Source organism: Pomacea canaliculata, linkage group LG9 (genome assembly GCF_003073045.1).
Source record: "Pomacea canaliculata isolate SZHN2017 linkage group LG9, ASM307304v1, whole genome shotgun sequence".
In the NCBI taxonomy this organism is placed as follows: Eukaryota; Metazoa; Mollusca; class Gastropoda; order Architaenioglossa; family Ampullariidae; genus Pomacea; species Pomacea canaliculata.
The window spans coordinates 20,326,317-20,352,609 of record NC_037598.1 but is presented as its reverse complement, the minus strand read 5'-3'; the positions used below and the strand labels follow the sequence as shown (position 1 = coordinate 20,352,609).

General features: G+C 40.5%; 2 protein-coding genes across 4 annotated transcripts in view; one reads left to right on the top strand and one right to left on the bottom strand.

Moving 5' to 3' along the window:
* Positions 1 to 3,453: 3,453 nt before the first annotated feature.
* Positions 3,454 to 26,293, top strand: part of LOC112572246 (ATP-binding cassette sub-family A member 3-like) — a 32,142-nt gene continuing 9,302 nt past the window's right edge. Inside the window, 20 exon segments of the mRNA XM_025251824.1 lie at positions 3,454 to 3,589; positions 5,196 to 5,418; positions 5,602 to 5,852; positions 5,986 to 6,223; positions 6,880 to 7,053; positions 7,375 to 7,556; positions 7,993 to 8,080; positions 8,083 to 8,120; positions 8,352 to 8,472; positions 8,636 to 8,786; positions 9,091 to 9,250; positions 9,552 to 9,762; positions 9,976 to 10,225; positions 10,830 to 10,978; positions 11,272 to 11,446; positions 11,672 to 11,906; positions 12,286 to 12,594; positions 12,980 to 13,268; positions 13,829 to 14,053; positions 24,779 to 24,945. Of these exon segments, the coding sequence (XP_025107609.1) occupies positions 5,280 to 5,418; positions 5,602 to 5,852; positions 5,986 to 6,223; positions 6,880 to 7,053; positions 7,375 to 7,556; positions 7,993 to 8,080; positions 8,083 to 8,120; positions 8,352 to 8,472; positions 8,636 to 8,786; positions 9,091 to 9,250; positions 9,552 to 9,762; positions 9,976 to 10,225; positions 10,830 to 10,978; positions 11,272 to 11,446; positions 11,672 to 11,906; positions 12,286 to 12,594; positions 12,980 to 13,268; positions 13,829 to 14,053; positions 24,779 to 24,945 (3,552 nt within the window). The 5' untranslated portion in view covers positions 3,454 to 3,589; positions 5,196 to 5,279.
* LOC112572245 (methyltransferase-like protein 24) lies at positions 14,289 to 26,061 on the bottom strand. 3 transcript variants are annotated; one of them, XM_025251820.1, is made up of 8 exons: positions 25,685 to 26,061; positions 21,974 to 22,058; positions 18,574 to 18,706; positions 17,846 to 17,976; positions 16,218 to 16,346; positions 15,832 to 15,906; positions 15,021 to 15,159; positions 14,289 to 14,707 (listed from the first exon to the last, which is right to left on the bottom strand). In XM_025251820.1, exons 3-8 carry the CDS (start codon positions 18,685 to 18,687, stop codon positions 14,309 to 14,311), a joined length of 987 nt encoding a protein of 328 aa, XP_025107605.1. In that variant the 5' UTR covers positions 18,688 to 18,706; positions 21,974 to 22,058; positions 25,685 to 26,061; the 3' UTR covers positions 14,289 to 14,308. The 3 variants fall into 3 exon arrangements, with proteins under 3 accessions (XP_025107605.1, XP_025107606.1, XP_025107608.1); XM_025251821.1 differs by lacking the exons at positions 21,974 to 22,058; positions 25,685 to 26,061 and adding an exon at positions 21,377 to 21,820; XM_025251823.1 differs by lacking the exons at positions 21,974 to 22,058; positions 25,685 to 26,061 and adding an exon at positions 20,541 to 20,563.

Below are 26,293 nucleotides of genomic sequence, written 5' to 3'. Positions count from 1 at the left end.
ATCTAAGCAGCGAACAATGTAACATGTAAACATCCTTAATAGCAGAATGCCAAAAACATCCTAACAACAACAACAACCATGAGGATACTCAAAAGACCAGCGTGAAGCAATTAGCTAAACCAAGGACCCGGCACCACGTGTGTTCTCTTTTCTTTGCCTGGTCCAACCCTTCTTTCCTGCCATAAACTTGGACGGATGTTTTCAATGCTAAGAAAAAATAATCACGAGACGGACCTGAGACCGAATATAAAATTTAAATGACTAGGAGATGAGATGGACAGTGAAAATGCATGCAGTGAGAACGAGGAGGAACTACAGGAGGACAGTTCAAACAATGGTAGCACTTCATGTCTTGAACAAATTTTCGACTGTTAGCTGTTCCCACCAAGGACAGGAGCCTCACTGACAGAATATCAAAAGGTTTCAAGTTCTGCCTCGTGAGTGCACTCAAACAGGTGAGATCAAAAGATCGCCCCGACTACTAATGGGTGGAGGGGGCTGACATGTGAAGGGGGAGTGGTGGATCACGAAATGAAGAAAGCAAGGAGGGCTGTGGTAAGAGCTCCATATATGAGTGTGGATTTTTAAATCATATTGTTTGTTGCCATTTGAATCAGGTTGTGCATTTATCCTTTTATACAAAAAAATCATTTTCATTTAGGTACACTGAAACTCTGTGTGCTAATTATAGAATGTGGTTTACAGATTGTGATAGAAGCTGTTTCTTTGAAGATCTGTCATCAGGAGCCGTACTTAAAATTCCTCCTTATGATAGTTTTTTTTTTAAATTAAAAATGAAAAAATGCAATGAAGCTGGACTTCCAAACGAGTGGTTATTGTCATTTTAATTAATGGAAATTAGTGAAATGTGGTGACAAAATAAAAGTCAGTTTCACAGAACAATAACATCTTTAAAAAGACAAGAAAATCTAAAAGATTTTAAAATTACCTTTGAAAATAGTTTGTCAGATAAAGACAGAAGTATAAATGTAATAAATGAAATATGAGTGACAGATGACCTATAGTTAGCTTGGCCTCTTTGTTATGAAGACGGCCTCAAATGATCCTTACAACCGGTTTCCAAGTGTTTAAAACGTCCTTACTTTCCTTTCACGTGTTCAGACCTATGTGCACCCGTTCAAAACTTGGCAAGCGAAGTAGCTACTAACTACCAAACCGTGCAGTGAGTGTAACCGAAGACCAGTACTGTAGCACTCCCAACCTATGCCATCATGCTTGAACGCCTCCATTAAAATATGAGAGAAAGAGGTAGCAGGGAAAATCGTTTTATGGCACACAAACAGCGAGCTAGTTAAAGGTCACGTTGGGTATACAATTTTTTTCTAAAGACCCTGTAAAAATCAGTAAAACATACTATGTTCCATAAGCTGGGTAGGAATACCCGATTCCTTTATCATAAAATGTTTTGTCCTTAATTAACTGATGGTCCCAGCTTGAAAACACTGTTAATCGGTCCAGATGTGCCGTTGACCTCTTTCTATGGATGATGAAGTTTATAGACAGACGTCTGTTTCGAGATCGGGTGGAGATATTCATCCAGTTTTGAGGAAATAATACCCGACACTGATATCTTTATCCTGTCATTAGGAAAAGATTTAGTAGCCGACTAAGCCTTTAAACACATGACATCGCATCATGAAATCAGTTGGGTCGTCTGTACTCCGAGCAACCTAGGCAGGGACTTGAAATGTAAGGGCAACGGTTCTGTGGTGAATTTGCATAATATCCAGGTAATCAATAGGAAGTTGCTGGGAGATTATCGATTGTCGTACCTGACGACGAAAGAGAGAGATGTGAGTGTTTTGACATCTTCCTCTGGAGCAAACACCCGACATGTGACGAGTGAGCATTATTCTCAGCAACTGCTCAGCATGAACGATAAAAGTCGCTGACTCGGTTATTATGAGTTCGTTGGAAGAAAGAACTGGGAATGTTGGTGTCGGGTATCTTGGGTTTTTTGTGTCGTGATGGCAGCTAACACCCGTGACTTGCATGGTCTATTTTTGTTTCTAGAGCAGCACAACATCTGCTGAGGTTCTTTGTTTTACTGCAAAAGTTGTGTACATGATGAAAGTTCTGTTTGAATTCTTACAATGAAGATCATTTCTAAGGGTGTGTTAGGGTGGGAACCTCATTGTGTGTGTGTGTGGTCGGATACATATGTAATATTCACTTGTTTTTCAGTATTATCTTGAGGACAAACATGGCTGTCCTTTATGTAACGGCTAAAAATCAAATTGCCATAAATATTCCCGGTCCAGACCTTGACATTTATTGACTGGGTAGCTATGTCGGTCGTGGTGTTAAGCTCGACTCGAGTGTGTCGACAAAGTCAAATGCAGTACACGACAGCACCTGGTGTGAGCGACTACAACACCAAATAAATGATTAGATAAACAAATAAATATGTGAATAAATGAATATGAAAATAAAACAATTAAATGTTTAATAAAGAGAATGATAAATAAAAGAACAAATGCACAAATAAATGAAAAAAAACCCCAAACAATACAAACAAATAAATAATAAAACAGATCAAATAGTTAAAAAAGGTAAACGAATAAAGAATTATTAATTATTTCAATTACTTAATAATTAATTAATCAATCCGGTGTTCGTTGCGGAAAATAAAATGTTCTATAAAACGGAAAGCTCTCCTATGCTAATCGTTTAAGGGGCGGAATGATGTGTTAATCACTCGTTGGAATATTGGGTAGCCTAGCAACAGCGTGCTAATCTAACAGAGTGCACACAGGTCGGTTGGAAAGCAAGTCTCTTGTGTGACAGTGTTATCTCACCCTTCCCCAGTTGACCCAGATGTAAAGCGGGTACCTCACTCCGTAAGAAGGTTGGAGAAGATAAGGCAGCGAGAAGAAGGGTAGCGTCTCTCTCTTTCTCTTTCTCTCTCTCTCTCTCACACACAAATACTGGCCGAGACATAAGTGAGGACTTCCCTACGACTGTAAAGTCACGTGGCTACCATTACGATTAGTGCAGTGTCATTTTTATTCACAAAATGTTTATGATCTGCTATTTCTCTCTCTCCTTACCCTCCCTCTTCCATATTACTGTGTCTCTATGTATGTTTGTATCCAAGTGTATGCAATTTTTATTTCTTATATTTTTCTGTTTATTTTTTCTTTACAGAAGAATATTAAATTTGTCTGCTCTTTCTCCCTTCTTTTATTAAGGATCTTATTTAACGAGAACACCTCATCTCCACCTTCGAGTGTCAGGGATCGACACACAGACAGCAAGATGGCGTTCTTTCGCCAACTGGGACTCATGATGTGGAAGAACTGGCTTCTCCACAGGCGCAACCCCTGCACGTCCATCTTCGAGATCCTTATGCCCCTGGTTTTTGCCATCATTATATTAATCATTCGTGGATTTATAAAGGCCGAATATGTGCAGACAGACACCTACTACAGCGCTCGGTCCCTGCACGACCCAGTGTACAGGCCACCGAACATGGTCATCGGCTACGTCCCCAACAACACACACACGAAGAGCATCATGGAAGACGTGGCAAACAAGTTCAACAACTTGAATAACGCAACCGAGAATGGTGAGTATGGAAGACTATTCTCTCAACCCATGACTGTTATTGCTATCTATATCTATTGAGAGTTTTCTGGTTACAGACGAATCTTTTCTTTAGTCTACACTTTATTTTGTGGAAGATGTCCATTTACAAACTGTAGAGCAGGGCTAGGAGGATGGAAGAGTCTCAAATTAGTGAATTGCATCCTTGATTGACGCTCAAACATCTTGTTCAGTGTGTTTGTGTGTGTGAGAGAGAGAGAGGATCCAAGTCAATATAAATATTATGTTACGTAACTAATTTGTATAGAAAAAAATATCGTTAGGTTTTGTTTACATTAAACGACCCACGAGTGTCATTATACCGAACAGTAACTTCTGTACTTGGTGGTCGTATTGACTGCGGGCTCGAATCAAAGAGAGTAAACATTATTTTCAGTTTCTTTGCCGGAATGGGTTGTGGACGAATTGACCGAGGGTCGTGGTCGAATCGATTCATGCGTGGTCGAGTTGGTCGATTTTCGAATCAACCGACAGCCATTATTTTTACTTGCTTTCTCGCCAAGTCCTTATCTGATGTTTCATCGATCCCATAACCTTCATTCTTCTTGATTTTATCTGTTTCTCCCGTGTTTGTGTTTCTAGAAAGCATATGCTTTGCTATAATTTTTCATGTAAGAGGGGAAATCGTGTAGACTATCATGCAGTGTTTGATGACAATGAATGTGTACAAAACATTGCTTAACACAGTCCTATAAATCTAGATAAGAATTCCATGCAAGAACATTTGTTTGCTTTCGCAAAGCTTTGGCTCCACTTGTCAGAGTTTGTCACGGCAACGGCAAGAGGTTTCGTCTAAGTGTGCTCGAACTATTGACAAAGCTTTGTCACGTGGGTGATAACGTTTGACAGAACTCAGCTGAAGTCACCGAAAACAAAGCTAAGCTGTGTCAAGTTGTTGCTGAGCAAAATAGTTTTGCCTTTCTCGGGAAAGTAGGTGTAGAATCACCATTTTATTGTTAGCGATTAAACGATTTGTGTTATTTTTACAATATTTATGTATCAACCGTTTTGTAAAGTCTAACGATTTCTGTCCATAATCTACAACAGTTTTAATATTTGTTTTTCGACAATATTTCTAGTATATGTAAATCTACAAACCTTTAAATGCACATTTTTATCTTGTCACGTCACTCGTACCCTTTAATTCAGTCACAAGTCACAAGTTCTTTTCTTCAACACAAATCACACAACAAATACGCCGCAACGGGTCCTGTCTGCTTTAATTAAACAAATGCACTCCATGACTCACTCTCCCTTTCCTGCCATTACAAAGGGGGGGGAGGCTTCCACCCTGACAATAAATATTTCTTATCTCTTGCCTTTCTTATCACTTCAAAATCGTATAACCATAACAATCATACCAAGTTTTAGTTATATCAAGAAGTGAGCTCACAGTCACCTGCAATACTTTTATTATCGGTATGCCTACCCACCGTCCCTCATCTACAATCTTTATAGTGTGTACGAACATACCAACATCAACATCGCGAAGACTCAAAGCATACAATGCCATCAATGTTTCTAAACTCACTACTTATTAAATCTTTTAATGTTTTTTAATCACACAGTGACAGTGATGGGCTTCAACTCTGAGACGGATCTTATTAATTACTACATGGAAAATTCGGTTCAAGTCAACTGGGGTCGTTTTTATGGGGATCTACGAAAACAGCTCACTACCAACCTCTGTCTCCTACCGTCTCCGACCAGCAACTGGTGGGGAACAGAGGTGGTTCACCACCCAGACCTACCCCTTCTACCAGAACAATGCGCCAAGAACGACTGGACCAGGTGAGAGGACACTGTAGGCAACTCAGGTTACAGAAACTTATTTTATTTTCCATACAAATTATTTTTTACCACTTAACATTCAACAATAAGTTTGTGTTGAATTAATAGTATAAAATACTTTTATAATTTTTAGCTTTTGTTTTATTATGTTAATTTTATTTCCTTTGTTCTGTGTTTGCACAGACTACTGGGACACCACAGTGGTTTACCTGCAAGCTTTTGTTGGCGAGGCGTTACTAAGTGCGTGGAACGGTTCAAAAACTTATGCAAACCTCGAATTGTACGCTCAAGAGATGCCGTACCCCAAGTACTACACAGACGGCATGCTGCTGGTCATCCAGGCTCAGCTTCCACTCTTCATCATGCTGTCCTACGTCCTGTCTGTTATTCAGATCACCAAGTCCATTGTCTACGAGAAAGAAAGGAAAATCAAGGTGATATTTTTGTTAAATGTATTCTATTTATTTATTATTTATTTATTCAGCTCGATAACACAGCTATGGAATATTACGAGTTAAAAGAAAATCTTGGTAAACTCTATTAATTTAATTGCTGTCTTGTCTGAAGGAGTCGATGAGGCTGATGGGACTCAAACCCTCCGTTCACTGGCTGTCGTGGTTCCTGACATCCTTCATCTTCCTGGTCGTTGCCATGGCGTTCTACGCCATTTTGTTCGGGATTCCTGTGGCCAAAGGCGGGTCAGTGCTGAACAAGACGGACATCAGCCTCTTCTACGTGTTCCTCCTCTGCTACGCCTTCGCCCTCATCACCTTCTGCTTCATGATCAGCACCATCACTCAGAAAGGTAATCATCTGGATGGACCTGTCCTTTGAGGGATGCTAGGGAGAAGGAAAAAGGAGTGGTGAGGTCTGTCGATAGATACAAATTGGTCGACAGAGGACACATTATGGATGCAAAGGAATTAAAATGAAGTAAGAATAGTGAGTAGATGAAGTTTATAGAGCAGGACAGACAGAAAAACACTATCAAACCTTTACTAAGGCTATAAAAATTCCTCCAAACACTGATGATGGGCCTCATCTATGATAATGTGATTAAACTTCCTACTGAAATTCAGATTAATTATAAAACATTTACTTTGTGAAAATCCTTAATCTCCCATCCACAAACAAATAAACATGGAGCATTGAGTCTTCGTGCTACGTAAGCTATTTATTCAGATGTGTTTCAAGAATAATGCTGACTCAGAATATCATAAACAACTAAAAAAAGCTATTTAATTGTGCTTAAAGAATATTGCTGTCATAGTAATTATTAATAGGTAAACACATATAAAACTTTAAGGAAAGCTAGGGTATAAGGGTTCTCTTCATATACAAAACCAAACATCGGGTCGTTTACCTTTGGACACTTACTCGCTGTTCTTTTATTCAAAGAGGTTTTTCCAGTACTCATGCAACAACCTCTTGACTATCCGTTGTGTTTTTGTTTCTTAACAGCGAACATCGGTGCTGCGGTTGCTGGAATCCTTTTCTTTGGTTTCTACTTGCCATACTTGTTCCTGCAGAGAAACTACGAGACTATGTCGCTCAGGCAAAAAGTTGTAATCTCTCTTTTGTTCAACATGGCCATGTCGCTTGGGTCCAACACGATTGGCCTTTACGAAGGAACTGGTGAGTATATAAACTGTCAATCTTTGCTATTGTTGTTGATGTCTCTGATAGTGGTGGGAAAGAAATTTATTCTACTAGTCGTTCCACAAACCGGGTCCGATAGCGGGATGTAGTTGCAACCATATGCTCCACTGGGGGCGACTAGGAACAAGAAGTCGTTCCACAACCTCTTCCCCTTCAAAAAAAAAAAAGTGTGCACTCACCTTTATGCTCTTTCTTTTTAAATCTCAGTTTATTAACATAAAGAAGAAATCTGTCACGTGTACAACTCTAAATAGAGTTGTGTAAGGCACTAAGGTTGTATGTGATCTTGACTTCCAGGAGCGGGAGCGAGGTGGAACAACTTCCACCGGCCTGCAACAGTGGACGACAACTTTGCCTTGCTCCACGCAATGATCATGCTGCTTGTAGACACCGCCATCCACCTCCTAATCACGTGGTACGTGGATAACATACACCCTGGCGAGTTCGGCGTTCCCAAGCCTTTCTACTTCTGCTTCACGGTAAATACACCTTGTTTACTACAAATGAAGTCAGTTTTAAAACTTACATTCCAAAAACACAGAAGATTGTTGTCTTCTTCTCATAACAAAACGAATCAACCAGTTTCTTTAAATATCAGTTATAAGAAGAGTTGAAGAGAGAAGGTGACGATAAATATTATTATGTGACATCGTAGTTTCTATCATTTTTTTATCTATCAATCTATCTGCACACTCTCCTTTTCTGTCTCCCTCACCCTTCTTTGCGGGTCTGTTGCTTTCTTGTTCCCTCTTGTCCACTTCTCTTTCTTTATCTTCGTGTTTCGCTCTCTCTCTCTCTCACTCATCGCCGTGATATGGCCTCAGTTGCTGACACGGTGTTAAACCACACTAACTCTCGCACACAGTCATCATTTCAGATAATCACGTGATGCCTCTACCATTTTGTATTACCCAGAAATCCTACTGGTGCGGTGGCAGTGGACATGCTAAGACGGATTACGATGGCAGTGACTCAGACGACAGACATTTTGAAAAGGAACCATCCCACTGAGACCTGGAATTCAGGTTTCCAATCTTACAAAGGTACTGTGTCAGTGTGTGCAATGTACCAAGACAATTCTGTTAAATCCACTTATATATACATACACACAGATGATGGCAGCTGCAGTGGTTCCACTTTTTAAGCATTTCCATCTGTTTCATCAGTGTGTTCATCTTTTTTCAACATCTTCATCCTGCTTCTCCATGATGTAGTCTATGTTGCTGGCATGACACCAAACACTAACAACCAACTGATTTCTTTCTTTCTTTTAGAAATTCGGTAAGAAAAAGTTCGCCGTGAAGAGTCTAAGACTGAACATGTTTGAAGGGCAGATAACCGTTCTTCTTGGCCACAATGGAGCAGGGAAGACAACTACTATGTCGATGCTTACAGGTACATTTTTTTTAATTTCTAAAAATCTTAATTATTTCTTGCACTAAATAATATAGTTTGCTGAATCCATCTGGATACTATTGAGCATCTAGAGAGACTTTCACAGACAAAAGAGATAATTGTACTCGGAGTAAAAGGTAACAGACTGTTTCTTATGGTAAAGGTTTCATACCTCCAACCAGCGGAACTGCGTTCATCAATGGCTTCGACATTCGTACGGACATCGACAGTGTCCGCAAAAGTCTGGGTCTCTGTCCACAACATGATATTCTCTATGACACTCTGACAGTGAGAGAACATCTGACATTCTTTGCGCAAAGGTCAGGACTATTTCTTTCGTCTTCCTATCTATTTCATCCTTTCTTTCTTCCTTGATGTGTCATTGGTTTGTTATCTGCTTGTATGTAGATAAAGATGGACAGTAACCCTTAATTTGTAAGTATATCTTAAAGGGTTGACAAACCAGAGCTTTAAAAGTTCACATCTATTTACTGTGATTCAATAAAATGTGTGGAGCAGCTTCAGTTTATAAATCTTTTTTATAGCAAAGATACTTTCTTTAACTGGAAGCAAACGAAAAAACTCTCACTGATTAAAAACATTATTATGTGATTGGTTACAGCTCAAAGGAACACCGTCCTCAGAAGTAGATAAAGAAGTTGAGGATATGATTAAAGAAACTGGGCTGCTTGCTAAGACCAACACACAGTCCCAGAAACTTTCCGGTGGCCAGAAGCGCAAACTTTCTGTTGGAATCGCGCTTATTTCCGGATCAAAGGTAGACTACTAGCTGTAGCTATTATTTTTGTACAGAAAAAAATATATAACATATTTGAATAAAAAAAAGTTAACCTAAGTAACCAGCAAATCTTCAAAAAAATTACCTTCGGATTGGGAACGATTGTTTGCTGGTATATAAAATGTTGAAAGTAACCGTTTGAGGAATCTTGATGACTTTTGTATTTATTAATTGATCTCTTTTTACACCAGACAAAGTATTCACACAAGATGGACTTTCAAAATAATATTCTTTCATCTTTGAGCCATATTCTGTACATCTCAACTGTATTTACCACCAGATCGTTGTACTGGATGAACCATCGTCTGGAATGGACCCCGCGGCCAGACGACAAACATGGGAGCTACTTCAGCGCCATCGTCAAGGGAGGACACTGCTGCTGACGACCCATTACATGGACGAGGCTGATGTTCTAGGGGACAGAATCGCCATCATGAGCCAGGGCACGGTCAAGTGTTGCGGGTCTTCTCTCTTCCTCAAAAAACTCTTTGGTAAGACCTGATGTTAATCTTCTGAGAGACCTAAACTCTCATCATTATATTTATAAATATTATTTTTATTTTTATTTATAAATATTATTCATATTTATAAATGTTACCCCTACTATTCATTGCCAGTCAACAAAAAGCATCAACAGCAAAATGAATAAATCAAGAAATTTATGAGCTTTGGATATGTAAGAAAGTGTTGGTTATTATCAACAGGTGCTGGCTATCATTTGGTCATCGTGAAATCTCAGCAATGTAATGTGGATAAACTGACGGAGGTGGTGGCGGCCAGGATTCCATCAGCGAGCCTGGAGCGCGTGGTCAACGCGGAGATCTCCTACCTGTTGCCGGACGAGCACTCGGCAAAGTTCGCCGACCTCTTCCGTTTCCTGGACGACCACAAGTCAGAGCTCGGCATCGTCAGCTTTGGTACCTCTGCCACTACCATGGAGGAGGTTTTCTTGAAGTAAGTTCGCTTACTCTTACTTTGCTTTACCTCTCTTGTTCGTTCCCTTTAATCTTATAGCTTATTTTTTTTTCTCGTCACTGTTTTTCCCCATTATTATTTCAATGATTTGTTCTGTCTCTCTTTCTTTCTTTCTTTCTTTCTTTCTTTCTTTCTTTCTTTCTTTCTTTCTTTCTTTCCTATTCTGTTTTGTTCTGTTCTGTTCTGTTCTGTTCTGTTTTTTTATCTTTTCGTTTTTCTTTTCGTTTTTCTTTCCTTTTTTCTTTCCTTTTGTCTTTCTTTTTCTTTTCGTTTTTCTTTCCTTTTTTCTTTCCTTTTGTCTTTCTTTTTCTTTTCTTTCCTTTTTTCTTTCCTTTTCTTTGTTTCTTTTTCTCTTTTCCCCCTTCTTGATATATATTCTTGTATCTTCTTTTTTTTCTTCCTTTCTGTACTAACTCTTCCATTTCATTCATTTATTTAATTTTATCTTTCTCTCTATATATATGAAGCTGGATAGACAAATCAAAATGAGTGCAATCACATGATCCATCGCTAATTGACAGGATAGAGTTTACTGGTGAAAAGGTTTTTGTGATTATTCAATTAAATAGACAAATCTGTACAGGGTTGGAGAAACTGCAGACGAAGAGGATCAGATCAACGCCAATGAAAAGGAAAGCTTTGTCAACCCTTCTTTCGTCAACGATGAAGCCGTAGAGTCTATGAAACGGACAAACGGCGAACTGGGCCTCAAACGTGAACCAAACGGCGACGGTTGGTATACACGTGCTTGTGAATAAGTTCAGGGAGTTCATGCAATCAGACTGGAATTCTAATAAGAGCTTACTATTAATGATTAATAACTAACCAATCACCAGACAACAAGCCCTTAGGAATTAATTCTAAAGTTTATGACAAGAATCTGGTTCCTCGCAGATGGATGTGACATTTGTCACTGACATATCTTATAATGATGAATGCTGTTATTTTGATGTATATTTTAAACCCTTTTTTTCCCAAAAGGGGTCATGACCTGCAATTAAAATAATATAATGAATCCTGTGCAGCCCTGAACATGAGCTACCAGAAGGTGAAGGGCTGGAGGTTGCAGTGGTCTCGCTTCGTTGGCATGTTCGTCAAGAAAGTCTTGCTTAGCTGGCGTCATCGCGTCATCTCTGTGGTTCAGCTGCTGCTGCCTGTCGTCTTCACCATCGTCGCTCTTCTCATCGACACGACGAGCAGGTAACGACATCGCTAACTTATTGGAATTAACTATGACTGATCTGATTGGTGGGATGAATCTTTCCTCGCTTCCTGACGTGTGTCCTTACATCCACAATTCGTAATGTCCGATGAATGGACTACAACTTCTACTTCAACCCAAATTTTTGCCAGAAATTACAACCCTTATTACTCGCATTTACGGAAACGTAACTAACTTTTAAATAGTCTTTCATTACTTTTCAGATTTACTGAGAAGGAAATCAACTTTGACCTGAGCGCATTCGGTACCTCTCGTATTCCGTTCAGCAACGGTTCGAACCCTTCCGACGTCACAGCTCTGGCAGCTCAGCGGTACGCTGGTCAGTTCTCTGGTCAGAGGTTAGAGCAGGTAGACCTCGCGGGTGGTAACTATGACAACTTCAGCGAGTACATCGCCATCCGCGCCAACGAACTCACTCTGGCTGCCTACAAGAAAGAGGTCAGAGGAATGCGAATAAAATTCAGTTACTTGTTTTTCTTTCATTTGTTTATTCTTTCCTTTCTTTTATTCTATTATTCTTTATTCCTTTATTTATTCGCTCTTTCTTTCATTTTATAGCTCTTTTTCTATAGTTTTTTTTCTTCTTGCAATTTTCTGTAGTCAGTTTTTGTTCGTTTCTTCCTTTCCTTGCTCTTTCTTTCCCATTTGTTCCTTTTTCCTTCATTCTTTCCTTCCTTTATTAGTTGTTTCCCTTCCTTCATTTCTTCATTCATTCTTTTTGTCAGTTCTTTCTTTCCTCCGCTTATATCTCTTTCTTGATTGTCTGTACCCGGGAGTTCAAGATTCTAAAGCATGTGTATATATTGACACCTTCCAGATGATCGTGGGGGCGTTATTCGAAACGACTGCCTCCAACAACTTGAGCGCCACGGCCTACTACAACACTCTACCTTTCCACGCACTTCCCATCTCTGTCTCCCTGCTTCTGAATGGACTTGCCAAGACCTTGGGATCTGCCTACTCCATCTCCACCTCTATGCTGCCTTTGCCCAAAGATCCCGTGTCAGAGGCCAAAGATCAAGGCGCTGTTAACAACCTCCAAGGGTTTTTGGTGGGCTTCTGTATTTCCTTCGGCATGGCATTCCTGACGTCAAGCTTCGTCTTCTTCCTTGTCAAAGAGCGGGAGGTGAGAGGTCAAATTTTACTTACTTTTGAGACATCTTTTCGTTCTGGAACTTTCAAATTTAATCATAAGTATTAAAGACAAAAAAATCAAATATGTTCCCTCTTTCACACACAAATACACGCACGCGCGCACACATAACGCAAGGATGCACTTTGATTTTTTTTTTAAAGTTAGAAAACGCTAATTATGAGATTTCTTTGCGCAAATATGTTTTGATTTTGTTGACATGTGTACCGTTATTGTTGTCCCCCTCTCCCCTAAAAATAAAATAACAAATAAAAACGAATTCTTGCTTTGAATTCAATGACGATAGCAAAGTTAAAAGTTGCAAACAACTTTGAAAACGTAGTTAGACAACGTCTAGTACTTGGTCTGTTGCTGACAGGTGGGCTCGAAACACCTGCAAGTCGTCAGCGGCGTCAGTCCCACCATGTTCTGGCTGGCCACGCTAGTCTGGGACTACATCAACTACCTCCTCGTCTGCTTCGCCATGCTTATCGTCTTCGCCGCCTTCCGGACGACCGCCTACGTCGAGGACAACCGTTTGGGGCTGGTGCTGCTGGTGTTGTTGGTGTACGGGTTGGCCATCTTGCCCTTCATCTACACCGTTAGCAACTTTTTCAAGTCGCCAGCCACCGCCATGGTGATACTCATCATCTTTAACATCTTTACAGGTAAGACACTTGTTTCTTTAAAGGTCCCGGTTATAAAAAGGAGGTAAAGGCTTTGTCCCGGGGCAACATGTAGAATTCAAAACTCTTGTTTCCGAAGTTATTAAATTTTTACGTTTGACATCTCATTTTTAATTGATTTTATAAAAAATCGAATTTTAAGCTAGGACCGAAGTCTGTTCTTTATGTGAAGTCATGTGTACCGTGTCCTGTGGAGTGTGTCCTGAGAATTGATTAACTTTACATGTGGTGACAGCCACTTTTTATTTAATGTTTAGAAAATATTGATTCGAATAAATAAACAGAAAGACCGTCTATATTTTTGTCGTTCAAGGACACTTTCTTTGCATTGAGCTGAAAAACGTGTACATAAATACTCATACATAGAAGGATGACATACCCATGCACACACATACACAGAATCCTGAAAAACTTAAAAAATTATTTTATTTCTTGGGGAAAAAAATTGCTCAAAAATAAAATACACGCGCACACATACACATCATATGAAGAACGATTTTTTTAAATATTGCAATAGTTACAGTTTCTGTGTTTACCAACAGGTCTCGTGACAACAGTGGCCGTCTTCGTGCTAAGCATCGACGGCCTTAATACAAAGTCGGAGGCAAAGGCCCTGGATTGGCTCTTTCTGATCATTTTCCCAAATTATTGCATGACCAAATCATTCATGGACATCTACACCAACTACCTGACGCTGGGTTTGTGCAAAAAGCTTCGGTACACACTGACGTGTCCACTCATGGGTGGTCCTTGCTGCAAAAGTTACGGTAGGTCTCTCTTTCTCTCTTTCTTCCTTTCTCTCTCTCTCACACACTGTCCTACTTTTTTTTCTAGTATTTAACATTATTCTCTGTCCGCTTGTTTGTTTTCGAAGAAAGATTGGAGCACCTAACTTAAATTTGCAACTGTTTAGTTTTACAGTGTTGTGTGTGCACTATTGTATGTTTTTCTCTTTTCCTGACTAGTTATTTGTTGTTTTTTTCTTTGTTGTATAACCATTCATTTTTCTAATAGATTACGAATTAAAAAGAATAGGATCTCACATTTTCACCAGCGTTTTGCCTTCGTATGTCGTAAGCTTGCGCACTTCCGTTGCTGTGTTTCGTGTGCAAATTGTTTTTTCGGTTCACATTCACCATGAAAACCTCGTGGCAGCCAATCAGGGACCGACCCGTGAAGCTGCTCTTATGCGTGCACCAGTGATTTCGATGCGAGTAGAAAACGCGAAAACCGTTGTCGAAGAGGTCTCGGAAGATTTCCAGACCCTTCACCATCTTGGCGTGCTTATCCTTGGCGGTGTCCACAAGTGAAACGTGGATCTCAAACAAAAGCTGGTCCACGTTCTTCAGTACGCCAGAAGATATGATGTTCGGTAGGGACGCGAATTCGTACAGTTCAATATCCATCTTCAGAATATTAATCTGGGACAGAAAGAAATGTCAGGATAAGAGGTTTGGTGGAAGACGAGAAGTCTTTATATTTTTACATTGATTCCCTGTTCTCAGTAAAGCAAAGAAGGACACTCGGGTGGCTGATCATCATCATCTAATCGCAGACTTTAATCTGGGAAAAGACTGGGGTGGTGGCAAGCCATGAAGAACGAAACAAAAAGTGTTCGCTGCAATTTTCCTACCCTCTTCAAACCACAGACATGTTTTCTCGTCAAATGAAAGTTTGGTGATGTAGGTTAACTAGAGCATTGAAGTTACTATAACATTTATCTTGCATGCCTACCCTGTTGTGACCGAGTTCGGTCATGAGGGTGGGCAAACTTTTTAATATCCAGCCCTCTTCTGTGACGTGGTCGTAGCCATCTAATCCAGTGTTGTAGAAAAACACGAGGTCAGATCGCCTATGACTGTTCATCTTCATGCTGAGTGTAGTCGATGTTGTTGTCCACATGAAACAAATATGACAATCACATTTTAGGTCTCAGACTGTGAAGGAATAAATGTTAGGTCGTGTCAAGCGTTGGGTAACAACAACAAAAACAACAACAACAACAACCAATCAAAAGTCTTTCTCATCTCTCCAAGCACTTTAGGAGCGTAGAGAAGAATGATCGTTTTTAAGTTTGGGGCTGGTTTTATTTGACGTCTCAAAGGACAACACGAGTGCAACATTTTTTTCTTTATGACCGGATTAAGTTCATTTTTAAATAATAATTCCAAAACTTTTAAGTACATACTTACGCTTAAGTTTCAAGATAGAAATTTTACCAGCCCCAGAATACTTCACGACAATCAGTCATGCACCTCGACACGCATGCAGCAACAACAGTGAAAGATGAGACGGAGTTCCTGTACTTTTCTTCCCCAATGAAAATAAAATTGTAAGGGCACATCCGGAACAAAAGTAATGGATGCAGAGGTCATTATCCCCATCAACAATAATCTCCAATTTCATTATCGTCGACTGGGTCGTGATAAAAGCGTGGTACGCTTGATTTTTTTCATTTGTTTTTAGTTTGACTAACAGCTATTTTCGATTTTTCCAAAAAAAAAAAACAACAAAAAACAAACAAAAAAAAAAAAAAAAAACTCACCTTGGGTCAAAGGCGTGCACAGTGCATTTATAGTGGGAACTCACTTCGTCATCAAACGAAAAGTCGAAGTTAATCCTGGGTCAAGACGCGAACAGTTTTAATCATCATCATTATCCTCTATCATCTATCCACCACTCAACTCATCTTTCGTCTCTCATTCATCCGTCATCATCCATTTTTCATCATCATCTAAGCACATGCTGCAGCGATTCGATGCTGTGTTTTTCACGATGAAGGTGTGCATTCGCCAAGTACAAAGAAGTTCTGCCATTGGAAGATAGCAAGCTACTGTTCCAATTAAAAATGACAAATTACTGTTCATTAAGAAATGTAAATGTATTGTACAGTCTGCGAAAACCAAATCTGTCCTGAGTTGGTTTACTCACCCAAAAGAGTAGACGACGCACGGCGGCTCCGGTCTGTACCCCGGGTCGTCACAGACGTCCCAGCCACCGTCGTCCGCTTTACCCATGCGTATCTTGTTGACACACAGGACCTCGATATTTTCAACATGTCTGCAACCAGACAGGAGTTCAACAGCACAAGAAAGAGAAATCAGTGCTTCACGGTTGTGAGTGATAACCTGCACTGTGTGTTTGTAAGATACTCTAGCTTCATAACTACTTTATCAGTCGAGTGGGATTGGTTGTCATGGGCTCAGATCTCGTCCCGAGAGTGCATTTCTTGTATACAAGGTCCGCGCATGAATCTGTATCCCCTGGATGGATAAGAAACGATTATTTTTTCAATTAACTCCTACAACGAGGCTGGTGTGTACAAAGCTTCCGGTTTAGTTATATTCATGCTTTAGGCTCGCCTAGCAGCGGAGAACTTCGCAAGAGGCCGAGCGTTGGTCTCGGCATACAATCATCCATCCACCTATACACGTCCGTGGTCTGCTTTTTTGCTTTAGTTGCTCGACGTAAACTCCACTTTCATTCCCTCAACGTCCTCCCTTTTTTCCTTCTGTGCGTGTCTGGTGACCTTTTACGTACGTGGGCTCCCGCTCTTCTTTCCCCCGTCCTTCACCTCTCAAAGTAGTGTACACATCGGTCACCGAGAAAAAAATATATAACCTGTTCTTTTCTCTTTTCTTCGAGGTCCTACAAACGAATCCTAATACATGTACTTTGAAACGACGGCCAGACAGGGTGCGTAAATCCTTATAGGTGCTTTTAAAATTGTAGATTTGTGTGAGGGTATCAAGGCTTAAAAAGCGCTTATTTTCAGCAAATTCTTCCTTAAAGTTCGTGATTGGGACCTTATAGACTAGGCACGTGCTTATTATTACTTTTTGTATAAAATATCTTGTTTTTATTATTTTCACGCTCCAGAGTTCAAAAACTTAGTCCTTTCAGATTCTAAGTCAGACAACCGTCACAGTTTTTTTTTTTAAATGGTTAAACTATACCGTACTACATAAAGGAATGGATTCGACACATGGGATGAGGGTGAGGATGCTCAATAGAGCAGACTGAAGCGAAAAATAACTGCAAAGGTAACCGGCACTGCGTGTGCTCCTAGGGTCATTCGTATGGCCAGATGCTCCTAGTGTCATTCCTAGACCATGTAAACTCTGAGTATTCCTGCTACAGCCATTAAAGATATGACGTGGATAGGTTTCAGTTTCAGAAAATAACCGGTCTCTGTTTTGATTTACATCTCACCCAGCCAGAGCAATAACTTGCTGACAGCCACACCTGTTGCCGGTTGTACCGAACAGCCACGTCTTCATTTCATCTGACGTGGATGCTGGATAAGGGATAACAAAGGGCCACCACGAGGAGGCTCCGGTTACATCATCGATTGCAGGTCTTTGTGTACCTCACAGACAGTGCCTTCTGCATCCCACATCCTTTCATGTTTGTGAATATTAAACGACAATGAGAGTTCTTGAACATTACCTGAGCCCCTTTCATCGTTCGTAGGGCCCAGGTGCGCAATCGATGCGTTGTTCCAATAATTTTCAACATAAGTTTTTTTCAAGTTTTGAACTGTAAAAATGGACACTTACTCGTAGTACAGTTTCTCCAGATCAGCCTCTGTCATCTTCAGAAGTACATCTTTGCCGGGAATGAGAGGCCGAAGAGTCGCTAATGTCGACGGAACTGTAGTGGGCGGTCGGGTTGAGAACGGTCTTGGATCCTGTGATACGAACATACATCTCATTAAGGTTGTGTAGAATACGCTGTGAATACAAAGAATACGTAACCAGACCTGCATAGATTACATCATCAGGAAGTGCATGTCACTAGGTCTGTTCAAACACGTCACTAAGAATGCATAGAGAACACTGTGATCATGGAGAAACCGCCTCATTGAACACTAACCGTCAGAACAAGCAGGCACATAGGTTCGATACCCGTGTGGTGCAGCTAGTTATTTTTCCACTGCCCCTTCCCCGAAGTCCACCTTGCCAGGAATAGACTCGACAGAGGGTTGGGGAGGGTAAGACAGCGGGGTAGAAGAGATTGATATCATCGTAACAAAAGAGTTAGTTGTGACACTAATGTGGTCTCTTTACACACAATGACCGTAAGGTTAGTGTATGACTTTGACCTTTACCATTTTGAACCTCTGATCAGAACGAACACAGGAACAAAGGTTTGAAGAATGTTATTCTAAAGCTGTGACAAGACTGAATACACATTAAAATACAGGTCATCATCATCATCATCATCATCATCATCATCATCATCATCATCATCATCATCATCATCATCATCATCATCATCATCATACCAAGGGCAGTGAGAAGATTTCTTGCGTTGTCTTGGAAAGTGTCATCAATAAGACATAAATCATGATCGCCACAGCAGCTGTAGCCAGGATTATGCTTCTTGCTGTCCACTTCATCTGTTCGACAAGTTGATACCTGAAATTTAGCAAGGGACCAGGTCTTTAGCGCGAAACTTGAGACGTACATCCGCATCTAGTGACTCGACACTGACTGCGCTCGCACTCCACGATCATCGCTGTCCCTACACCTGGAGCTCGCATCTCCCGATATCCACCTTCACTGACCTGTCGCACCTGGACAACGCTTGCACCCCGCGATAGTTACTGCCACCTGTCGGCAGCAGATCACTACCGACAGTCAGTGCTTCTACTTCGAGTTTTCGACTGCCACCCGCTTCCACAACGCTGTCCTGTCCTGTCTCCAAAGGATTAATTACTTGTCAGCAAACTTCTTAATCTCTTTCTCGTCTAACCACACACTATCTGTATTGAAACGAATGTATGTGAAATACAGGTAAATTTCGGAATTTCACAGTTGTGTAATAGCTGCTCTTTGGAAAAGGAAAAAAAAGTTCATTTAGTGAAAGTCCGCTGTGAAGAGGCGAGTGCTGAGGGTTATATTTGTGTTAAGGGACTTTTCGTTTTGAGTTTGTTGAAGTGACCAGTGATCTTACTTTGAGTACTTGAGGAAGAATGTGTGGACGGCGTCTAACTGAAGGAGACAACCTTTTCTATGGAATTGAATGTTGTTTGTTATGACATCACAATCCACGGTGCAAGTTATTCAGTAATATAAAAGAAAATAATTTTAAATCACACAAAGAAAAGTACAGGTACAAATTGAACAAGCGTTATAAAAAAAACTCTCTCGAAGCAAGGCCTCTCGGGTTTCGGTGTTAAAACGCAGGCCATTAACGGGACGAAAAACAATCAGTGTATTGTGTCCAGGCCCTATGTCGGGGCCTAGCATATGTTCTTCTTCTTTTTTTTCTCCTGAAGGATCAGGTCCTCATCAGTGCTGAGTGGATAGTAAAGATGAGTACAGCTGTCCATTTTCTAGGCCTCTCGAACCCTGCCCCTTCTGCCCTCAAGTCAAAGACTGACCACACGCCTACAGTGGTACCCGTCTAGAAATCATCTTTTAATTTCCTCGAACTTCGATGCAAGTGCAAGAGTGAGATCTACAAAGTAGGTCGTGGAAACCCAGTTCTTCTTGTGATCTTCGAATGGCCGTTCTAATGGACGTTTTCTTCAAGAATTTCCTGTAATAAGTTACATGTCTTCAGGCGCATTGCAGACGGAAAAGAGTCCATTGAGTAGACGTTTTATTGAACATTAGAGCTATAGTCATCGTCTGCATCTTTCTATCTGTTATTTAGGCAACGACTAATAATCTATCTTCTGGTTACGTACCTGTGTGTGTGGGTGTATGTGTGTGTGCGGGGTGTCAGAGAGAAAGGGAGATAAGCTGCACACGTGTCCCTCGGCGATGTAACCCTACAATAGCCGCGATAATGACTAGACGTGCGCACCAGGTGGCATTGATAATAACTGCAGAAAATCAGAATTAGTCGGTCTTCTGCATTCACTATTTGTATTAATCGAGGCCTGTCATCGGTAATGAAATGAGAGCTTTTTTTTTCATTTTCTCAGCCGACTGCGTAAATCTTAGACTCTGCGTGTAGACGAAAACGTGCAAAGAAAACTAAAAGGTCAAGAAAAGTTGATGACTAATTATTACAAATTTATAAAAAGTTACAATTTTTGCAAAATATTAGTGAGCTCAAGAACTGAAGACTGTGTTGAGACGACTTGTGCTTTGTATTAGTTGTAGGCCAGACGCGGGCAAAGTTATTTTTGTGAGCTGGTCTTAAAATTTTAACTAAACATCCGGCCGGTAAGACACCAAACACTACGCCATGTGAGAATAAAACAATTCAAGTGAAAATGGAAGGACAAAAAGCACCTACCGAATTTACAGTGAAAAAGGAAATTATTTGATATCACTCACACTGGAACATAAGCCTTACTTAGTCTGCCCGCTTGTCCATGTGGCAGTTCGCAGAACTGAGGCGTAATGCTCGTACGTCCTTCGAGAACGCAGGTGGAACTTTCTCTGTTTCATGAACGAAAAAGCTTGTTTGTTCATATACAAATTCCGATTCTTTCCCAACAATTTAAAGACAGACTTATCAAGCCCACAACATCTTTTGCAGACGGGGCCGGTCCAAACATGTTCGGGGTCGTACTGTGCTCCCTTCCTCCTTGTTTTCAATAGACTGTAGGTCCTTACGTGTGTGTGTGAGAGAGAGAGAGCAGGTGCAAGGTTGTGTGTGAGCCTACATTATTGCTTACATTATGCTACTACACATCATGCATACTGTGTTGTTGTTTTGGTTTTTTTTTTACTACTATGGTGAACAGTTAAAAAAATTTGGGTTTGAGGGGAAGGGTTCGAGTTACAGTTGTTTCACAATCGCAAGGGTTCTGTGCACCTACTCACCGCACATACCCGGGGTGCTTATGTAAGCTGGGCGTCGTGATCCATGATGTCCGCCCTCAACATTTATTTGTTTTGTTTTTTGTTTTTTTTTTGTTTTCATTTAACTTACCCTGACTGGCCTCTTAAATTAGCTGTACTTTACTGAGGTCGTTCAGGTAAAACGTACTGGACCACTTGCTCCTACTCAGGTGACACGTGTAAAGGAGGGAAGAGACCTAGTGTTTGAAGCCGAATCTTATCTCACAGTCAACCTCCTGGCTCAGTAACGGTAGATGCATAAATATAAATAATGAAAAGACTCACTTAAGATGGTGCCTGCTGATTGATCCCCAATAGTAAACCAGTCAACAGCAGCCATTTGTTGACACAAACACTCTCCGAAAGTTTTGTCACACCAACATGTCCACGTCTATTTATAGCTTGACGAGCAAGCGCTTTTCCTCTTGTATTTTTTTAATTACTCTTCCCCTGTGAAGTAAAGGTTACATCAACGTCGCATCTAACAGGACCCGACAGTGTGTCCTCCACTCCCCAACTTCAAACACAATGGCCGTCTGTCTTTCCCGTGCACGACAGCTTGACAGGTGAAAAAGGTGAAAACTTCAGGTGTGTTTCCTGTGTGTAACTGTTTGGAGTTGAGAGCCTCAGGTGGGACGCGAGACAGTGAGATTAATTTCGGTAAACAATTTGCTGCACTAGTGTTTGGATGGGTGACAAATGCACGGTACGTATGCACACACACGAACACACTCACGAACACACTCATACACACACGAACACACACACAGGTGGTACAGCCATCAACTCATTTGCAATTTCATAGGTTGTTCACAAAAGCCAGACATTCTTTGAAAGAGAAAAATATGGCTGATTTTTAGAAAATTAAAAATAAACACCAACCTTAGCTACCGAAGCGAGTATGGAACCGTGTCAGTCCGCACTTCACAGCCTGGGTGGATTTCGCTGGCCCAAGGTGCAGGGTGGCCTGGTGGAAGAGAAACATCCAATGAGCTTATTATCGCCGAGAAAAGAACTCCTCGTGCGATCACATTAATGAATCGGCTTTACCCATTGGCTCTTGTCAGCCGAGGGTCTGTCTGAAAACGATCTACCTTGCGCTGTGAAAGATTTTCTAATATTACCATCATTAATATCGGGGAATAGAACCTGCCTGGTGAGCAATAAATAAGAAGGGAAGAAGAGAGGAAGAAAAGTATTTACTGACCCAGCCAGATGACTTTACAGGTGTGGATCCTTTGGCAAACACGCATTACAGGGATGGGAGGCGGGATGAGGATGGGGAAAATTACTTTACGGAGGCTGGAGATAAAATGGAAATGGAGAGCTAGGAATTGAAGCTTCAAAAGCTTTTCTAGAAGGGAAAAAAGAATAAAATATAATTAAAGTTTATAACAAGAAACACCAAGAAAAATTCAATGTTCCATCTGTGAAGGAAGGAATCAACGAGAATAGGATCGGACCTAACGGCTCGAACCGAACGCCATTCTTTGGAAAGTTCCAACAAGAGGCAGACAATCATGAAAGTCTGGTCTTGAGACTAATTTAAAAAAAAATAAATGTTCTCTGGTCGAGAGATGGAAAGATGGATTTAGTACATTGTTTCTTTCCCGTCTTTCAGAGACAGAAGGAAGAGAATAACGGAACATCAAGAATGGATCTTTGAAAAAAAGAATAAAACTTCTTTTTGGTTGTTAGACTGGTTGAACGTGTTCTGCGACTTGTGAATTTAAAATTAACATCAAGCCACGAATTTATATCTCTGGACTGCTGGCTGGCTACCGAAACAACTGTAAGCTTCTCGAGAAGTTGTCGGCTGCCGGATTTTGGCAAACCATTTAGTAGTTTATTATTCGTAACCACGATAACCTTCTTAAAGTCAACAAAAGACTTGCAATAAACGTGTCACTTATTTTCTTTCTGACAAACGCTTCTCACGCCCTTAAACTAAAAACACAACAGACTTTTAAAGATTGAACTTTTGTACATCCGTCAACATGAGATTTCTCATCGTCTGCTTCTCTTCTTGATGTCGATAATTAAACCGTGAACCGAATTTGTGAATTAGCCTCATTGTAAAAGTTGACGAGGGGGGTAAAAAATTTGCTTGCAAGCAGTCCAGAGCTGTACATCCGTCATTGAACCCTCCCGTGCATTCCTCCCACCTTTACTGACAACTGCAGGTGACGATAAAATTGTCGTGGATGGGTTTGGTTTTGACAGGGTCATGAACAATGCACCTAGTGCACTCAAGTGCAGAGCTAAACAATTTATCTTCCATTATCTTTGCTGAGTTAGTCATGGAGCTAAGTAACGACCGCTTACCTGGGTCCAGACAACTTCGCACCTGATGTGAACCCTCAGGTTGCTCGGGGCAACAGATACATAGAAACTTAACACGGAGGCTGCTTTAAATTAAAACCTTCGTTACATCGATTTCTGTTAAAACATTGTTTGGACGTCGTCATAGTCGCTTGAATCTTGAGGACTTAAAATATTGTCACTGACATGTCAACAGATTCATTGGCAATCATTGCTGTCATGTACTAAATCGTAGCTTTCGTAAAAGCAAACTCAAAAAAGTGTATTTGTGTGCAGTAGTCTAGGATTTCTTTGACTTTGTAAAAATTTGAATCTTGATTACCAGACTAAATTATATTATATAACATAAGTGTCGTTACCACTGCGCAGAAGCAAGCTTAGAAGTAGGATTTAAAAAATAATTACTGAAAAAGGGACTAAAGTTAGTAAAATGAAGACAAAGTTTTCTTCAGAAGTCATCGATATCATTTCTAAGAGTTTAAGCCCAAATAATTGAGGTTTTCAATGGTATATTTACACACAAAGTTAAAGGTCAGGACAACGTTCAAAAAAATGTTATCACAAGATGAAAAGTTTCACTCTTTTCCTGATTTAAGAAGAAACATACTCGAGGACATACTTCTCCACTCTATACACAAATCCATCCAGGTATCTGAGCTATGTACAAACACACTCCCAACTACAAGTATATCTGCTCATACAAAGGCATGAGCCGTGCGCGTGCACGCTCACACATATTTACTCACTTCACTCATTTTATTTTGGTTTTTTTTTGTTTCTTTTTACATCACTGCCACCCTCGCTTGCCATATACCGTTGACGTAAGTAAATTTGAACAGGCGTTGACAATTGGCCAACGAAAAAAAAAAAGGTGGAGAGAACAGAGACCTGAAATGTTGACAAAAAGCAGCACACGGGGTAAATTTTTTTAAAAAATTCCGTTACCACCTGTCCCACCTGTAATTTAACCCCACCTGTCCCTGGCCTGTCCAGCACGGCTTTTCTGGAATACCTGTACAGTGGAGCCTGTTGCCACCTGATTTTGTGACATTCGTTGGAGAGGTGATGATGTTTGGGATGAAACTTAAAAGCAAGCGTTTGTAGCATCTACATTCTATGTAATCTCGTAAAGTTTGCACTTTTGTCAGTATGTTCAGGTTTCCATTTCACAGGTAAGCTGCCGTCTTCATCCTCACTTAGTTCATACCTGGATCCTTTTGTGTAAGGTTTCCCAATTATTCCTAGTGACAGTCCATCCTCTGTATGTTCTCTACATTGAAGAGATCACCAAAGCAGGAATACATAAATTTGGTGGAGACAAGGAGCAGTCGAATATCTTTTATTTCTTTCTTTACTTATTTACAGGAAGGTGTGGCAGCTCATGCCTGGATTTTGGCGAGAACTACTTGGCGTGGGATGCCCCCGGAGTAGGGCGGTTCATCCTCTTCATGCTCATCCAGAGTCTTCTGTTCATAATCTTGACCCTGGCTATTGACTACAACCTCTTCAAACGACTCGCAGCTTACGCAAAGGTACGAATTTAATAATATGTATATCATTTCTTTCAATTGCATATGTTTCTACGACAGTCGGAAAGCTTTCCACAATAGTAACAGAGTAATTTTTGTATCGTCCGTATGGGAGACCAGACTATCTCTGATTGTCTTTTCATAATTATCGTCTCAATGTCAGACACCTCTCAATGACTTCAAGGATGGACTCTTTATCTAACCATAGATAAATCTATAGACTCAAAGCGATGGTACCTATCGGCTTTATAAAGGAACACACACATATTAATTTATGTAGAACTTACATAAAGATGATCTTCGTGGATCTTCTGATCGGAATGTCAAGATCGATTTCAACATTTATCGCATTCAGTCCTGCGTCCATCTTTTGTGCACAGCTGTTTCAGTGCATCGACTAGTCCCTAGGCATTATTCATAATGTGTTTGTGTTGGGGTCAGGGGAGGGTTGTTTATTTGACCTGCAGGGTAAACTTACCTTTGCGCTTAGCATTCACAAAATGTCTGCCACTGAGGCTTAAATCACAACTTTCTTTCGTAGCTAGAATGATAATGGTCATATTAATTAAAGCCCAGACTACGACAACGCAACTACATCATTAAGCCACGAGTCACGTGGTACACTCAGTGGCTATCAAACCGCACCAGCGGCCAGCTGCACCCCACAACGCGGCGAACGTACAGACAAACGCCGTTGTGTTGGTTAAGAGAACTAAAAAAAAAAAAAAAAAAACCCACTTACTTTAAAATTACTTGAGAGATGGATGATGCCTCGACAGAGTGAACACTTGATGTTAAAAAGAAGAGAAATGATCGGCGGTTAGCCAGCAACTCAGAGCGAGAGGAGGGGCGGGGTAGTGAACATCGGGGTACGACTACAATCCGTGCTGCATCCCTCGATCTCCTCAGTCAGCTGTACATGTCGTGCAAATATGCTTCCTTACTGATGGCTGTAAACAAGGGTTTGTCAATAATGTCAATAATGTGTGGTAGCTTTTTTTTTCTCCTTCCCTCTCACATAAAGGCATGAGAGAAGCATTTATAAAATTCAGGTTAGGTGTTTTGGATTTAAACTTTTAAATGCTTTGCAGAGGCCGTGTCCTTTTTATGGGAAAGAGAAACCGAAATTCATTTCTTATTTACAATACAACTTTATTGATCCCCACGGGCAATTCAAAATTTTATTTTGACCTATGAAAAAAAAAAAAAATTATCACAAATTTTTACAGAGTAATTTCACATTTTGATTTTACCTTTTAATGTCAGATAACCGTACTAGAATGACAGCCAGTTTCGCTATAAATATATATATAGAGAGAGAGTATTAGAGTGGAGAGAAAAATTCTAAAAC

Coding starts and splice junctions, on each gene's coding strand:
- LOC112572245 (XM_025251820.1), bottom strand. CDS start 18,687: ATGAAGTGGACAGCAAGAAGCATAATCCTGGCTACAGCTGCTGTGGCG. Junction 17,977..18,573: donor AAATCTTCTCACTGCCCTTG/GTATGATGATGA, acceptor TTCGTATCACAG/GATCCAAGACCGTTCTCAAC. Junction 16,347..17,845: donor CTGGAGAAACTGTACTACGA/GTAAGTGTCCAT, acceptor GTCTGGTTGCAG/ACATGTTGAAAATATCGAGG.